Source organism: Cetorhinus maximus, chromosome 5, assembly GCF_964194155.1.
Source record: "Cetorhinus maximus chromosome 5, sCetMax3.hap1.1, whole genome shotgun sequence".
NCBI lineage: Eukaryota > Metazoa > Chordata > Chondrichthyes > Lamniformes > Cetorhinidae > Cetorhinus > Cetorhinus maximus.
In genome coordinates this window covers 44316643-44333989 of record NC_135883.1, presented here as the reverse complement: position 1 = coordinate 44333989, position 17347 = coordinate 44316643, and the positions used below count along the sequence as shown (strand labels likewise).

The window sequence follows — 17347 nt, the reverse complement described above, 5'->3', positions numbered from 1 at the left end:
CCAGCTTTCCTCAACAAAATAAACACCTCAACAAAGGTAGTCCAATTAGAGTTGCTCAATCTGAAGATAAACTGTCTGGGGAAGTAATCCATGAAAAGGAGCACACTACTGAAGAAACAAGGAACGATGATCCATTTAAACAAATGAGATGTAGCAAGAAAGAAAGAATTTCCATTTAAATAGCCCACTTCAAGAAATACTTGTAAAGTGTATTCACTGCTGTAATTTAGAAAACACAACAGCCAGTTCCCACAAATAATGTTGTGCCCAGTTCATCTGTTTTAGTGATGTTGGTTGAGGAATGAATATTGATCAGAATTTTCCTGTTCACCTTCAAAATAGTGTCATGGGAGCTTTCACATCCAATTTGGAAGACAAACAGGGCTTCTGTTTGGCATCTTAGCTAAAAGATGACATCTTTGAAAGTGCAGCACTCCTTCAATACTGCACTGGAGTTACTGCCTGGACAATGTGCTCAAGTCTCTAATGCAGGAATTGAGCCCAAAACCTTCTGACTCAGAGGAGCGAGTGCTACCAAGCTGAGGCTGACATGACGAAATCAAATGGATAAATCGGATAAATTAGGAATTTTATGTGAGGTCTGTTGACCATGACAGGGATCTATGGAACAGACTGGTTTTCGAAGGACAAATGGGCACAGATGGCAGTGTCGGTTTTAAACAGGTTAGTGAGATTTTAGCCAGTTTGGGCTAACTCAATCCCACTGGGAGGCCATTAGTTCTTCACCTAAAGGTGCAACATGCTAAAATTTCAGCGTGAAATACTGCACACACAACTGATGTTTTGAGAAAGTTGCAAAAACATTAAAACAAATGAAATCCAAATAGTAAAATGTGGACTATCAAAACAATAATTCAATTTTTTGCCCATCGGTCACAATAAAACAGCCATGTTCTGTAGGTACACTTGTCTCAATGGGATTTCCTTTAAGCAGGTTGATAAGAATCATGCATCAAACTCACCTGGGTGCTTCCCCTTAAAGGAGCAACACCATACAGCTATAGGGAGAGATGAGATCTAGTGAGTCCCATGTTTAGATAGGCACTGTGAGATTGTAGAATAAGGCGAAAAAGTAGCAGCAGTGCAACATCAAATGTTTCCTCTTAAAGGGCCACACTATACAATGTCAGGAAATGTTGGGCCAGTACAAATTAACACCTAATGCAATTGTGATGCCTTGGGTACCTCCCATTAAGAGCTGTTCCACCAGAATTCTAGAAGACTATTGAATATCCTAGCAAGTCAAAACAAAAGAGAAGAAATAGAAGTTTCTTAAAATAACTACTTTAAAAGCTGCAATTGGAACAAGGGCCGGAATTTTCTGTGCCCGCTAGTGTTGGACGTGTTTGCCGGTGTGAGCGGACAATATGATGAGAAGGCCAGAAATCAGTTTCACGGCGTCATGAAACCAGTTTGCGATCGTCTGCTCTGCCCGTCGATGGCAGGCCACGTTTTCCGCCATCGGACGTTGGGAACCTCATTGTAATACATCTGCATATTATCATAAACCCAGCTTGCCGGAATCATCACCCCACGCTGGATCATACGAGCACGTCAGCGGGAAACCATGCCAGTGTAGAACATGTCTTGACAAGTGCAACATGCGGAACTCAGGACTTAGCGTCAGGGCCTTGCCCACATCGCGGACATCCAAGGAGCAGAAGATGCTGGAGCCCAACAGCAATGGGACCCTGGAGGAACGCCCATTGCATGCTGGGTGGATTCTCACAGACATGGCTCTACCGCGAAGCAGCTCACAGAAGGTGAAAAGTCACATTGAGGGTCTGCTCACAATGGATGATGGTTGACGGGGTGGAGAGGAAGGTCCAGCTCTGTTTGGGAGAGGAAGATGTACCCAGGGGGTGGGAGAGGAAGGTCTAGGATCAACTGGGAGAGAGATAAGGTTGGGAGAGGGAGAACAAAGGTGTCACGGGGGTGAGGTTATGGGGGGAGGGAGTATGGGGGGAGGAGGGGGTAAAGGGGGAGAAGACAGCAACTGGGGAGGTTGGTGTAAAGGGGGATGGAAGGTGTAAGGGAAGTTTAGAGGGGGAAGGGGTCCGGGTGGAGGAAGGAGTAAGGGTGGGGGAAGGAGTATGAAAAGGGGAAGGACTTAATGGGGTGGGGGGAGGCAGCTGAGTGTCTTGGGGGTGGGAAGGAGTTCCAAGGGAGGAGGGAGAGAGTCCAGGGTTGGGGGGGGAAGGAGTTCCAAGGCGCGGGAGAAGTTCCAAGAGGGGAAGGAGTCCAGAGAGGGTGGATGTCTAGGTGAACGTGAAAGGGAGGGTTCTGTTGAGTCCATGACTGCCTCCTGGGGAGAGAACTGAAGGTGGGCGTGGTAGGAGGGAATGGTGAGAATGACCGAGGTTAGAGTGAGGTGGTAGGGTGGCAGGGTGATGGGTATGGGTAGAAGGGACGGCGAGGGTGGGTGATGGGGACTCGGCAGACATGGATGCTGGAGGTGGGATGGAGGAGGTTGGGGAGGTTAACGTAGATGGGGGTGGGATTTTCGGGAAGGAGCTCATTCACCAGGACATCCCCAAAAGAAAAGGGTTGTAGCTGGTAAGTCATGTAGGGGAGGTGGAAGGTGATGCTGGGGGGATGTCGACAGTGATGGGCGAAAGGAAATGGGTGAATGGGGGAGGAGAAAGAAGGGGCCCTGAAGAAAAATGTTAGATGCACCATGATTGCTAAATTGAAAGTGAAATGAGAGTCACAGTGAGCGAGAACAGTTGCTGCATGGGAGTGTGATCAATGGGTGGGCGGAGATACAGGTCAGCTCAGATGGACAACTGAAAGTGAAACCCAGCAGGCAGCATTCAAAATGCTCAGGACATTGAGATGAATGTGATGGAGGAAGGAACTGCATGTATGGGAGAATACTGCACGTGGCTCTGAAAGGCACTGGCGCACACACACTTCTCCCTCCAGAAACACTCATGGGCCGACTGCTTGCAGCCAGCTGGTGGTGGGGGGGATGCAGTGGGAGCAATCGTGTAGCCTGTCAATGAAGCTGAAAGATGCCATTACACATTATTCAGTGAAAGTGAATATATTTTCAGATTATAAAGTGACAAAATGTGTTCACCTGTGCAAACAACTCTGATCAGAAGTCCTTAACTTTTGAACGTCTCAGACTTCTAGGTGCTGCCCTGGCATCTGCAGCAGGGGTGGAGACAGCCTGTGCAATGGTTGGCCCTGTTGCCTCTGATGACGTCGGTGTGAGTCCTCTGGAGATCTGAGGCCTTGAGGGCCCTGGCTTGCTTTGGCTGTCCTCCTGTGGGCCAGCTGCTCCCTCTGCAGTGACAGAGGATGAGGTTGAGGGGATCACAGGCATAGTAGACTTGGAGGGAGAGGACAGCCTCTGAGATTCCTGAGTGGATGAATCAGGGGTGTCCAGCTGCTGCTCCTCCTCCCTTCGGGTGCCCAAGGGCCCCGGCTTGACTCCTTGAGGGGAAAGAGCATCTGGGGGATGTCAAGGTGCCCTGTTCCCCCCTCATGTTGCCACTGCAGGAACTCACCCATGGCCACCACGATGGAGTGCAGGTCTGTGCACATCACCACGTTCTGCTGGACCAGAGTGTCCATGGCATCTGCCATCTTCCTCATGGAGACCTCCATACACGCACATATGGGCACTAATTCATCAGAGAACAGGTGGACGCATTCCTCTGACTCACGTGCCACTCTGTTGAGGGCTTCCAATAGCTCTGCATGATGTTCCCCTGCCTTCTGCTGACTCTCCAGGATGGGTCGGAAGGCCGAAGCCAGAGGCTCGCCATCTGACTCAGACCTCACAGATGCCTCTTCCCCAGCAGCCCTCTGACTGCCAGGGAGCTCGGCTAAACCTGCCTCCTCCTGCTGCGGACACGTGTCCATGTGATCATCACCAAATTGTGAACCTGAGCCTGCTCTAGATCGAGGTCCCACCAAGGTGTGTGTCTCTGCGCTGGTGGAGGGTGTGGGTAAACGCTTTAACGGATCTTCCAGGCTGCTTATTTTCAGCTCTTCAATGGAGGAGGAGTCCTCTCGGCTGAAGGTGAGGACATAGATGGAGCTGAGGGACTGACTGGCTGAGGATGTCAGTCTTTTGGCAGAGTTCTCTGTGAACCAAAGTAGAGATAAATAGTGCATGTCACAGCAGACACATTTTCACGCATTGAAATAGAGAATCCAGAAAGATGCAATATTGAATTTGTGGAAGAAGATGAGGGGCAGAATTTTACATCCCGTGGGCGGGCGCCCGCCTGACATGATTGGGCGTAAAATCACGGGCAACATTCCCGATGTCACTTATGCAATGTTTCGCTTGGTGGGCACGCGCAAAAGTCAGAAGTGCGCCCGCCAACAATTAAGCGGGCAGTTAAGCCCATTAACGGCCCAATTGCCTGTGATTTTTCGTGGCACATCCAACTTTACAGTTGGCAGATGGGTGAATTGGCCAGGCGGCCTTTACATTTTTCATGAAACCTTGTCCAAGGGCAGGATGAAATCTCCATTAGGAAAGAAAATATTTTAAAAATCTGGGGACAGCATTTTTATGAGGTATGCTTTCAGGTGCTTCATTGTGATGCATGGACTTTTTTTTTTGCAGCTTTTTACTGCTTCATTTCATTATTTGCAGGTCTGCAGCTCCCTGAGGCAGCTGTCTGCCTTCGAGGAGCGCTCTCGAAGCGCTCACCCAGGCCCGCAGTGACATCATCGCTCGCCCTCTTCCCACCCCCACCCCTGCACCGCTGAACTTTTCAGCATGGGTTTCCCACTGGCTGGCTGTTAATTGGCCAGCCAGCGTGAAATTGTGGTTGGGGGCCGATTGCGGTCGGGGTCCCGTTTCCCGGCCGCTCCCGGGCCCGCCGACCGTGTTCGCCCTACAACCGAAACATTCAGGCTGAGGGGTTTGCTAATGACAGTCCATACTTTACCAGAAATTACATGGAGATTGAGTGAAATCAGAGAGGCACAGAAATTAGATGTGAAATGTAAGCAGATTAGAGTTTTTGCAATAGAGAATGGTGAACATGCAGACCATCTTGTGGTCGCATTTTGAGCAGAAGGCACATCTGACAGTGATCGATGATTTACTGGTATACAATGATAGAATAGTAATCCCAATAGAATTGAGACTTGCAATCTTACAACGCCGACATCAAGATCGTTTAGTTCTTACCAGATGCAAAGCCAGAGCACGGTGCTCGGTTTGGTGGCTGGGTCTCTAGAAATCACTGGAAGAAAAGATGTCCAGGTGTATCACATGTACAATACACTAACAGGAAACAAAGAGCCACTAATGTCATCTTTTCCTACAAGGCCAGTGAGAAGGAACAGAAGAGCTTTGATTGCAACTGCGCAACAGTGTGAAAAACAGAGACCAGAGAGGTCGCAATCATCACAAATAAAAGAAAATGAAAGCAGGTGACTCTGAACCATCTACTAGTTCGAATGCTGTCCAACAGCATCCTGAAGAGAGGCATCAGGATGAGAGTGCCTTATTCCCTACAAGAAAGAGGAGAACTCAATATAGTAGACTCGTGAAGGCAACACAACACTTATCAATGTAAGAGAACATGAAAGAGAAAGAAGAGACAACAAGAAGAGAACATGGAGAGAGAAAGAGAAACAACGTTTACCTAAGAGACCAAAATGAGGCAACATTTCCTATGGGTCTACAAAACACTGAAATGTTCAGAATGACTAGGAGACTGAAGCATTGGTTTCCAGGAATCACAGAATCACAGAGTCACAGAATCACACAGTGCAGAAGAGGCCCTTCAGCCCATCAAGTCTTCACCGATATGTGAGAAACATCTGACCTACCTACCTAATCCCATTTACCAGCAATTGGCCCATAGCCTTGAACGTTATAACATGCCAAGTGCTCATCCAGGTACTTTTTAAAGGATGTGAGGCAACCCAGCTCCACCACCCTTCCAGGCAGCGCATTCCAGACCATCACCACCCTCTGGGTAAAGAAGTTTTTCCTCACATCCCCCCCCCTAAACCTCCTGCCCCTCACCTTGAACTTATGTCCCTTTCTGACTGACCCTTAAAATAAGGGGAACAGCTGCTCCCTATCCACTCTGTCCATGCCCCTCATAATCTTGTACACCTCGATCAGGTCGCTCCTCAGTCTTCTCTGCTCCAACAAAAACAACCCAAGTCAATCCAACCTCTCTTCATAACTTAAATGTTTTATCCCAGGCAACATCCTGATGAATCTCCTCTGCACCCCCTCCAGTGCAATCACATCCTTCCGATAATGTGGCGACCAGAACTGCACACACTACTCCAGCTGTGGCCTCACCAAGGTTCTATAAAACTCCAACATGACCTCCCTTCTTTTGTAATCTATGCCTCGATTGATAAAGGCAAATGCCCCATATGCCTTTTTCACCACCCCACTAACATGCCCCTCCGCCTTCAGAGATCTATGGACTCACATGCCAAGGTCCCTTTGTTCCTCAGAACTTCTTAGTGTTATGCCGTTCATTGAATACTTCCTTGTCAAATTACTCCTTCCAAAGTGTATCACCTCACACTTTTCAGGGTTAAATTCCATCTGCAACTTATCTGCCCATTTGGCCATCCTGTCTATATTTTCCTGTAGCCCAAGACACTCAACCTCATTGTTAACCACTCAGCCAATCTTTGTGTCATCCACAAACTTACTACTCCTAACCCCCACATAGTCATCTATGTTGTTTATATAAATGGCGAATAATAGGGGAGCCAGCACAGATTCCTGTGGTACGCCACTGGACACTGGCTTCCAGTCAGTAAAGCAGCCTTCTGTCATCACACTGTGTCTCCTACAACTAAGCCAATTTTGAATCCACCTTATCAATTTACCCTGTATCCTATGTGCATTTGCCTTCTTTATAAGTCTCCCATGTGGGACCTTGTCAAAGGCTTTGCTGAAATCCATATAAACTACATCAACTGCACTACCCTCATTTACACACCTGGTCACCTCCTCAAAAAATTCAATCAAATTTGTTAGGCATGACCTCCCTCTGACAAAGCCACGCTGACTATCTCTGATCAGACCTTGCCTCTCCAAGTGGAGATAGATTCTCTCCTTCAGAGTTTTCTCCAATAGTTTCCTACCACTGACGTGAGACTCACTGACCTGTAGTTCCCTGGCTTATCTCTACAACCCTTCTTAAATAGCGGAACCACATTAGCTGTTCTCCAGTCCTCTGGCACCTCCTCTGTGGCCAGAGTGGAATTAAAAATTTGGGACTGAACCCCTGCGATCTCCTCCCTTGCCTCCCTCAGCAGTCTGGGACACAAATCATCCAGACCTGGAGATTTATCCACTTTTAAGTCTGCCAGCACCTCCAATACCCTATATCAATTTGCTTAAGAACCTCGCAGTCTCTCTCCCTGAGTTCGATACCTTCATCCTCATTCTCTTGGGTGAAGATGGATGTGAAGTATTCATTCAACACTCTAGCGATATCATCTGGCTTCACCCATAGATTGCTCCCTTGGTGCCTTATGGGCCCTACTCTTTCCCTGGTTATCCTCTTCCCATTGATATACTTATAGAATATCTTGGGATTTTCCTTACTTTTCCCAGCCAGAGCTTTCTCATATCCCCCTCTTTGTTCTCCTAATTGCTTTCTTAAGCTCCGCCCTGCACTTTCTGTACTCCACTAATGCCTCCGCTGATTTGCTTCCCTTGTACCTGCTAAAAGTCTCTCTTTTCCTTCTCATTGTAATCTGAATATCTCTGGTCATCCATGATTCTCTGGGCTTGTTACTCTTTCCTATCACCCTAGAGGGAACATGTTGAGCCTGTACCCTCCCCATTTCCTTTTTGAATGCCCCCCACTGCTCCTCTGTAGATTTCCCCACAAGTAGCTGTTCCCAGTCTACCTTGGCCAGATCCTGCCTTATTTTACTGAAATCCACTCTCCCCCAATCCAAAACATTTTTTGCAACTTGTCTATTTCTTTGTCCATAACAAACTTAAACTGAATCATGTTGTGGTCGCTATCACTAAAATGCTCGCCCACCACCACCTCAGCCACCTGTCTGGCCTCATTCCCCATAATTAGGTCCAGCACTGCGCCGTCCCTTTTTGGACCCTCTACATATTGATCTAAAAAGTTCTCCTGAACATATTTCAAGAAATCTATTCCATCCAAGCCCTTAACACTATGTCTATCCCAATTAATGTTGGGAAAGTTGAAATCACCTAATATAATTACCCTATTGTTATTGTTTTTACACACCTCTGCAAATTGTGCACATATTTGCTCCTCAATTTCCCGCTGACTATCTGGGGGTCTATAATAAACACCTAACAATGTGGCTGCCCATTTTTTATTCCTAAGCTCTACCCACAAAGCTTCATTCAATGCCCCCTCCAAGATATCATCTCTCCTTACTGCAGTAACTGACTCCTTAACTAATAATGCAACGCCTCCTCCTCTTTTACCCCCTCCCCTGTCTCGCCTGAAGATTCTATATCCCGGAATGTTGGAGAACCTTAAAGTCTGAACAGTGACTTGGCAGGTGTGGTTGTGAGATATAGTATATTGGGCCAGAAATGGGTGGGAGCAGGTGGGGGCAGGCGCGGAGCTGATCGCCGCCCGCAATCGGCTGCATGCTGCCATTTTATGTGGGCGGGCCAATTAGTGCTCAGCGCTACCTATGCAGGTGGGGGGAGGAGAGAGAGTTAGGGCTTGTGTTGTTCGCGCATATGCGCAAAGAGCGCAGAAATCTTCCTGAGGCACGGAGCTGCCTCAGGGAGATTAAGTACATGTTGAAATTTTTTAATAAAGAAAGAGAAAAATTATTTACACACCCCCTCATGTGATAGTGTCACATGAGCAGGGACATGTTTGTCAATTTAACAAAACTTATTGATTGATTTTATTAAACCTTCAGAAAACCTCATCCCGCCTGTGGATGAGGTTTCCTGAAAAATGTGAAGGCCACTTGGACTCTTCATCTGCCCGCCAACCTTAAGGTTGGACGGGCTGTGCTGTTAATTATTTAAATTACTCCCCTAATGGCCTTAATAGGCCTTTGACAGGTCATTGGGTGCGCACCCGCCAAACGAAAGATCTAAATGACGCGCAATGACGTCGGGACACACGCCCGAAATCATCTCGCGTCATTTTGCGCGTCAGTATGTTGGGCCCACCCCCGCACGCCGATGGCAATATTCTGGCCTTGGAGTATATGACACTAAATTCCATTAAGGGTTAACTGTAACAGTCTGCATTGTCATGGAAGGAAGTAATATACACTTATGTGATCTGAGATCCTGGAAGAGCAAGCCTGATCAGAAGCTAGTATAAGGGGTGTTCTCATAACTGTAAGTGTGTTATAATAAAGTTAGAGTGTTTAGTAGCTAACAGACTTTGAGAATTTATTGAAACTACTCCAACCCAGCAACACAGTAATATAGCCTGTAAAAGTATGAGCCAAATTTGCTTGTGACCGACATCAGTCTCAAGGTTAAGCTGGCTTCATTAGTACAGATGTTCAAAATTAGATCTTTCTAGATATATTTGCCAACGAAAGCATTGTCAATATGAAAATAATTGACAAGATCCCAGTTCCCTATTACTGAGTCAGAAACCAATCTGTTTTATTTTGTTGGCTGGATTCATGCTGATCAACGCTGAAAGTGCCAACAATCACTTTGTGTGTGTTCTGTCAATAGATGTGCATCCATTGATTAGGAATACTTGGGGGAGGTTTATCCCAGTATAAATTTTACTGTTGAAAAGTCAAGGACTCAGCAATTCAAATAGAGATTGGAAGGGCTGTCACCTTGGGGTTTTGTGGATTAAACAATTATAGTTCTATCACTTTGAGTGTGAGTTCATCTGTGTTTTAACTACACTGCTCGCAGTGTTGAAAATAAAGAGCTAGCTTGTTACACACATGGGACCAGTATATGGTAAGAAGTGTCAGAGTGCTTGATAACTGTCAGTCAGAGGCAGCACGATCGTCTTTGAGCCAGAAGGTTGTGGCTTCAAGCCTCTCCGGCTTCCTGGTAGACAAAAAACTAGCCCGACACTCCAGTGCAGTACTGAAGGAGTGCTACACTGCCAGAAGTGCTGTCTTTCAGATGAAATTGTAACTGAGGCCCTGTCTGCCTTTTTAGATAAATGTAAACAATCCCACGGCACTATTTTAAAAAGAGAAGGGGATTTCTCTGTGGCATCCCTCAACATGCACCTAAAAGCAAAGTATCCGCTGACTTGCTTCATTGCTGTTTGTGGGATCTGTTGCTGTGTGCAAATTAGTTGCCATGCTTCCTACATTACAACAGGGACTACATTTCAATAAATACTTCATTGGATATAAAATGCTTTGGGGTGTCTTAGGGTTGTGAAAGGCCCTATATAAAGACACTCAAGGAGCTTGACACCATCCAGGACAAAGCAGCCCGCTTGATTGGCACCCCATCCACAAACATTCACTCCCTCCACCACCGAGTAGCAGTAGTGTGTACCATCTACAAGATGCACTGCAGAAACTCATCAAGGCTCCTTAGACAGGATCTTTCAAAACCCACAACTACCACCATCTAGAAGGACAAGGGCAGCAGATACATGGGAACACCACCACCTGGAAATTCCCCTCCAAGACACTCACTATTCTGAGTTGGAAATATATCGCCGTTCCTTCACTATCTCTGGGTCAAAATCCTGGAACTCCCTTCCTAACAGCATTGTGGGTGTTCCCACACCACATGGACTGCAGCAGCTCAAGAAGACAGCTCACCACCACCTTCTCAAGAGCAACTAGGGATAGGCAATAAATGCTGGCCTAGCCAGGGATGCCTGCAACCCATGATGATTTTTTAAAAAACGCTTTAGTGCTAAATTAATGGTATTGCACTGATTCTTGTGCTATGGAGATGACAAATGGTGGAGAGAAACCCAGCAACTGTGTTGCATGAAGTACACTTGTGTTATCTGAGTAGCTGGTATAGGCTCCTGCCTCCTCCATCTGTGATTGTCTAATGCCCTGATATCTTCACAGGTGCTTGCCAGGATTTACTGGAAGAAACTGTGAGGCAGCAATTGACTACTGCAATCTCCTCAGCATCAACTGCTTTCATTCTGGACTGTGTCTTAATTTAAAGGATGGATTCACTGTAAGTAATTTTAAGTAATTTGCTAAAGCATCAGTGACACAACTGGCATAGAAAATTCCAAATGTTTGTCCAAATATATTTGATAGAGGTGTACAAGATTATGACAGTTTACATAAGATGGACAAAGAAAGACTATCTGTTTGCTGATGGTACAAGGGTTAAGGAATTTGAATTCGATTAATAAATCTGGAATATAAAGCTAGCCTCAGTAATGGTGACCGTGACAACTATCATCGATTGCTGTAAAAAAAAAACCATCTGGTTCACCGATGTCCTTTAGGGAAGGAAATCTGCCGTCCTTACCTGGTCTGACCCACATGTGATTCCAGACCCATAACAATGTGGTTGATTCTTAGCTTCCCTCTGAAATGGCCTAGCAAGCCACTCAGTTCAAGGGCAATTAGGAATGGGCAACAAAATTGGTCTTGCCAGCGACACCCATGTCACATCAAAAAATAAAGAAAGAAAATAGGACAGATTTAAGGTTTTGGGCAAGAGATACAGGGCAGATATGAGGAAGAACTTTATTGTGCAGTGAGTGGTAATGACCCGAACCTCACTGCCGACATGGATAGTGAAAGCGAAGACGATAAATGATTTCAAAAGGGAACTGGATGGACATTTGAGGGAAATAAACTTGCAGGGCTATGGGCTAGAACGGGGAATGGGACAGATTGGATTGGTGTATGGAGAGTAGGCATGGACTTGATGGACTGAATACCCCTGTGCCATAATGACTTCACTCTATATTAGTACGTTCTGTCTGACAGCTGCTTTGGATAATATTTAATATTTTTCTGAGGGGAGATATCAAAGTCTGGATATGTGATTTATGTTGACTCACTTCATTGAACTAAGGAGATTCCAGATTTGAAAACAGGCTTATGTTGTATCTCCTGGTGCTCGTTGGAGCCTTACAACAGATCCCACTTTTCCCAGGCTTGGAAAATTTAGCCAAAGTTCTCATTCCTGGGAAATATACAGTGTTCAGCATCGGGAGCCTGCCTGCGGTAGAACAGGTTACAATCCCTCTTGGTTAACTGGCGCACCAGAATTCATTGCCATGGCTCAACCTGTCGAGTGGTCCTTTGGATGTAGAGTTGAAGGGATCGGTGGGGCCTGTGACACAGCTTGAGCATTCACCTCTAGAAGTGCAGGGGGAGAAATAGAGGTGCAAATTGGAGGGTGGTGGATATAGTAGGATGGTTGGGACATCAAACAGCTTGCATCAAAAAGTGGTAAAATTTGGATTCACCCCTGTAATTTCCTGCACAGTGAATTTTCAACTTTGGCCACGTGTCACAAAGGGTAACACAAGAGCAAGGAAAATCATTCTGTACCACTTTTGCACGTTCCTTTCATAACAACAGCTTGCATTTATTTTGAACCTGTAATAGAAGAATATGTCCTAAAGTGTTTGACAGGAGTGGTTGTCAAACAAAGCTTGATGCACAGAGTGGCATTAGAGAAGATCACCCAAAACTTGGTCAAAGAGGTAGGTTTTAAAGAAGAGGAGAGGTGGAGAGCAGAGAGGTTCAGAGAGGGAATCCTAAGCTTAGAGTCTATGCAGCTGAAGGCATAACCACCAATGGTGGAGAAATGAAAATTGGGGATGCGCAGGCAGCCAGAATTGGAGATGTGTAGAGGTCTCAGTGCGTTGTAGTGCTGGAGGAGAATACTGAGATGTGGACAGGTGAAGCCATAGGGGTATTTGAATATAAGCATACAGTGCAGCATGACAGATGTCTGGGATTACATCCACTGACTGTGGTTCAGTTGATAGAACTCTCGCCTCTGAATCAGAAAGTTCCAGCAATTTGGTCATAGAAACCTAGGCTGATGCTTCAGTGGGAGTGCTGCTTTGTCAGAGGTGCTGTCTCTCAGATGTGATGTTAAATTACGACCACTTCTGCATTCTTAGGTGGATGCGAAAGCAGTATTTCAAAGAAGAGAAGGGGAGTTACCCCTGTTGTCTTAGTCAATATTTACCCCTCAATCAAGCACAAAACAAACAGATTATGTGTCATTATCACATTATTTGTGGGGTCTTACTGTGCACAAATCAACTGTGTTTCCTACATCACAATAGTGACCACACTTCAAAAGTACTTCATTGGCTGAAAATCACCTTGGGATGTCCTGAGGTTGCGAAAGGTGCATTAAAAATACAAATGTTCCTTTCTTTCTTAGCTCCTGGCTTGAATTAAGGTCAATTAAGGATCTTCAGATGAGATGATGTGGAGAAGTTAGCAAATTAAATATATGAAAGCGAGAAAATTAGTACCGAAACATTGTGAACTTTTCATAGTGCATTATTTTTCTGCTTTTAACAGGGACCTATAAATAAGTTACAAGTTATACATGTGCGCAAAAAGTTTTTAAATTCAAATATCTGGTTTTCTTTATGTTTCTTTCTGGCACCATTATATTTATTTAAAGACCTGTAGTAAATCATAAAATTGTCTTCATTTGCTTTGCTGTATGTGACTGGTTCGTGTTTTCAACACAATTTAGTTATTAAAACATTAAAATATTTTTATTGGTTTGGAAATGCACCTGGCACTTTGCTGACCTCGGAAATTAGGATCAGTCCAATTGGGAAAAATAACATCTTTGAGAAGATAGTTTGAAGGCATTTTCCTCATGCACTTGGATACTTCACCTGACCAATTTTGATTCCTGGCATATATTTAAAGCTCAGTGCAGCTGAGACCTGGCTCTGCGCACAAGCAGAGGGAAAAGGTTTGAAGTATATGATTAATGAGGCCTCTGAAGGATACTTGATATTAAATGACAGCAGAGAATCATGAAGAATGTTGTCAGTGACAGAATTTAGTGATCACCAGTGTCTCAGGCAATTAAGCAAAAGAAGCCTTTGGCCACATTGCCAGGATGTTTCATAAAAGTATCTGGGAATATTCAGCAATGGCCAGAAGGTCATGGGGTTAAAACTCGACCCACCAGCCTGACCATCTAATTTAGCCTAACGTTACAGTTCAGTACTGAGGGAATCCTTCATTGTCAGAAATCCCAGATGAGTCAATAAACCAAGGCCTCATCTGCCTGTTCAAGTGGACACAAAAAATCCCATGACACTCTGTAAAGAAAAGGAGGTGAGCACGTCATCTGATCTAATACATATCCCTCAATTAACAACATCAAAAAGTTCAACTGATAATTTATCTCATTGCTGATTGGGGAATTTGGCTGTGCAGAAATTAGTCACTGTGCTTTGCCTGCCGAACAACACACTTCAAAATAACTTTTGACTATGATGTACATCAGAGTGTCTGAGAACTTGAAAGATACAATATGAATGCTCTTTTTTGGCCCAGCAGGGGACTGAGAAATCCAAGATCCTAGAGAGGGAAGAAATGAGTGTTAAATTGAAAGAACTGTGATAATTAACAAACTATGACATTTGCAACCCTAATGCCAACATATCCTGGTGAGAGGATGAGGAGTAGAGAGGCACTGTTTTTTGCAGAGGCTAATCAGTTTGTTCTTTGATCTGGGTATGGCCCAATTTGTTATTTAAGAAAACCTGACTGGTTAATCATGGACACCGCTTTTGATAGCTTTATAATATATTTTAGTGTAGTGGGAGAGATAAGCTGGACCTTGGTGGCCCAGCTTCCGACATCGGCTTCTGGATTCTGAGCCGCATCCACCACAGGGCATTCCCTGCGGGCTCTAGGACCCCACCAGCAGAGGTTGTTGGCCAGGGTGGACGCCGGGCAGGGAGCTTCGTTGACCCAGTGGGTCCTATCAGGAGAAGAGGTGAAGTCCCTGAGAGAGAGAGAGGAAAGCAGGAGCAGAAGTTCAAGATTGGTGAGTTGCAACCTGGTAAGAGCCAAGGCCATTAATAGGGCAGCTTGAAGCTTCTGATAGTGACTGAAGAGCGAGGAAGTGGAAGTGAAGTGGGCAGACAGCTGATGAAGACCTGTATAGATCAACTGGGCAGAAATCCTGAGTCCGAGAAGCCCCAAGAAGTGGAAGATTCCCCCCATGTCTGGGAGATAAGGTAAGCTGGTTCACGTGGTGACAGGAAATTAACAATAGGAGATCCACCAACTCAACTCTGTTACCCAGCTTCAGGCTCAATGGTTTCCTAGTGGATCTGGAGTGTCGGTGGTGAATGTCCATTGTGAATAGTCCGTTCCTCTAAGCCAAGCTTTTCCAATAATGTTTATAAAGATTTGATGTCAGTGGAATAAAGGATCCCAATTTTATAACCTTTGAGAGGTCCGTGGGCTTGAATTTCACGTTACATTAGGAATAGAGAAAGGCTAAACTTTACTGTCTCTTCTTGGACATATTGACCTCACTTATTCATCTTCACAAGAGATTTTGTAGCTCTTTCTCTCTTTGAAAATGTATCTAATTGTCAGGTGAACACATTTATATTATCTGCTTTGGTTGCACTCTCTAGTAACTACACTACATTCTGCCACCCTTTGTGTAAAAACACTTCCCGACTTATTGCAGAACTCCCATAATTCTCCCTGTTACAAAGCGCCCTCTGAACAGTATTAGTACGCTTAAGTAACCATAATGCCACACATGGAGCAGTCTGATCAATGCCTTATACCACCTGAATACAACGTCTTATGCCTCATGTTGTAACCCTCCTGGTACAACCCAGCACCTGATTTGCTTCTTTTATGATGGCTAAGTGTCAAACGGATGTTCTGGGAATTTCCTTGAGGGGTTTCCCATTGTAACTTCCAAGGGAGAAGGATTAGCTGAAGCCTCCTATATGTGTCACATGTGGGGTTTCCACCGGCTTTCTGCTGAAATTACAGCAGCCAGTTGGGGAATCCCACCCAGGAAATCCCCATAAACAGTTTTATAGATTTACTCATATAATCTTCCCCACAACATCCCTGTCCCACACACCATATTTATTGATCCACAGCATGCACCACTTAACACACAACAGTAAATATTAGTAAGGCAAGCACATGGCTCAGAGCCTCACCAGGGTGTACGTATCAGAATATAGCAAATCCATTCCAACAATTTTCTACTCACTAATATTCACATCTGCAATTTCTCACTATGTCATCCATCCAAGGCAAGACTATGGCTGGAATTTTCCAACCCCCGCCCTCTGTGGTGGGCTTCCCCGTGGTGGGGCCGGTGAACCATTAAAATCTCCGTTCAGATCGGCGGGACTGGAAGATCCCGCCAGCATGAGGGGCTGGAAAATTCCAGCCAGTGAGTCTGAAACATCTATTCATAACGTTAACTCTGCAGACTCTATCTTTTGGAAGTTTGCTGACCATACTAATAATTATTTTACATATTGTTGTGGTGTCTTTGATGAATGGGCCACAGGAGACTCAGGTACAGGTTACAATCGTTTATTCGAGCAATTGCAAGGAGGGCACCATCTCAATGCAGCTTGAGACAGTACTCTGCTAAACTACAAGTGTTCATCATATTTATACATTATTGATCACGTACAAGAACAGTTTCCAGATTTCGATCTCGTCAACATACAGGTTTACATTAAACAGACAAGTCTCTGGTACAAAGGTACATGCATCATCTGACCCCATCTTCACCCAGGCAGAGACCTGCCTTCCTATCTAAGCTGGGACCATCTGTCTTTCCCCTATTTACTGAAGAGCACACTTAATCTATGTTATTGCCATCCTCTGACTCCAGCCTAACTCCCAAAACTCCCAATCTATCATATTTACATTCTTCTTCGTCCAGTATGGCCTTGCTGATTCCCACAAGCCCTGAGAAAGTGCAAGGTTCAGCATTCTCTCTGTCCCAGCCTGAACTTCAAATGTTAACTACTTAGCAATTGTGGTTTTGCATGCTGGGATATTTTAAGTTAAGTCCCTTGACTACTACTGTATTCCTTTATTTCCCCCTAACATATATATATTCATCGTTTGAGATATTTAAGGCATAAGGGGAAGGTCAGTCCTTTAGCATATGAGCACACGGTTAATCTCTAGACATGCCTACAAACCAGCACATCAGACCTTGCACAGATTTTGACTGCATGCCAGGGAGAATATGGGAATCTACACTATTTTTTCCTTGGGTCACTCATGATATCTTTTAACATAGATTGGCCGCTAAGGGGTAACCCCAAGCTTAATATTCATCTTCGGGGCAATTGAATTCCACAGAGATCTTGTTAAAAGAAATCTCTCTTGTTCATAACATTTTATGATGTTAGTGATT

The 17347-nt window shown here is 45.1% G+C and overlaps 1 protein-coding gene across 1 annotated transcript in view; it reads left to right on the top strand.

Moving 5' to 3' along the window:
- LOC144681104 (protein eyes shut homolog) overlaps window positions 1–17347 on the top strand; it is a 440210-nt gene that overhangs the window by 178341 nt on the left and 244522 nt on the right. The window contains exon 6 of the mRNA XM_078542836.1: window positions 11026–11140. Within this exon, the coding sequence (XP_078398962.1) occupies window positions 11026–11140 (115 nt within the window). The remainder of the gene's footprint in view (window positions 1–11025; window positions 11141–17347) is intronic.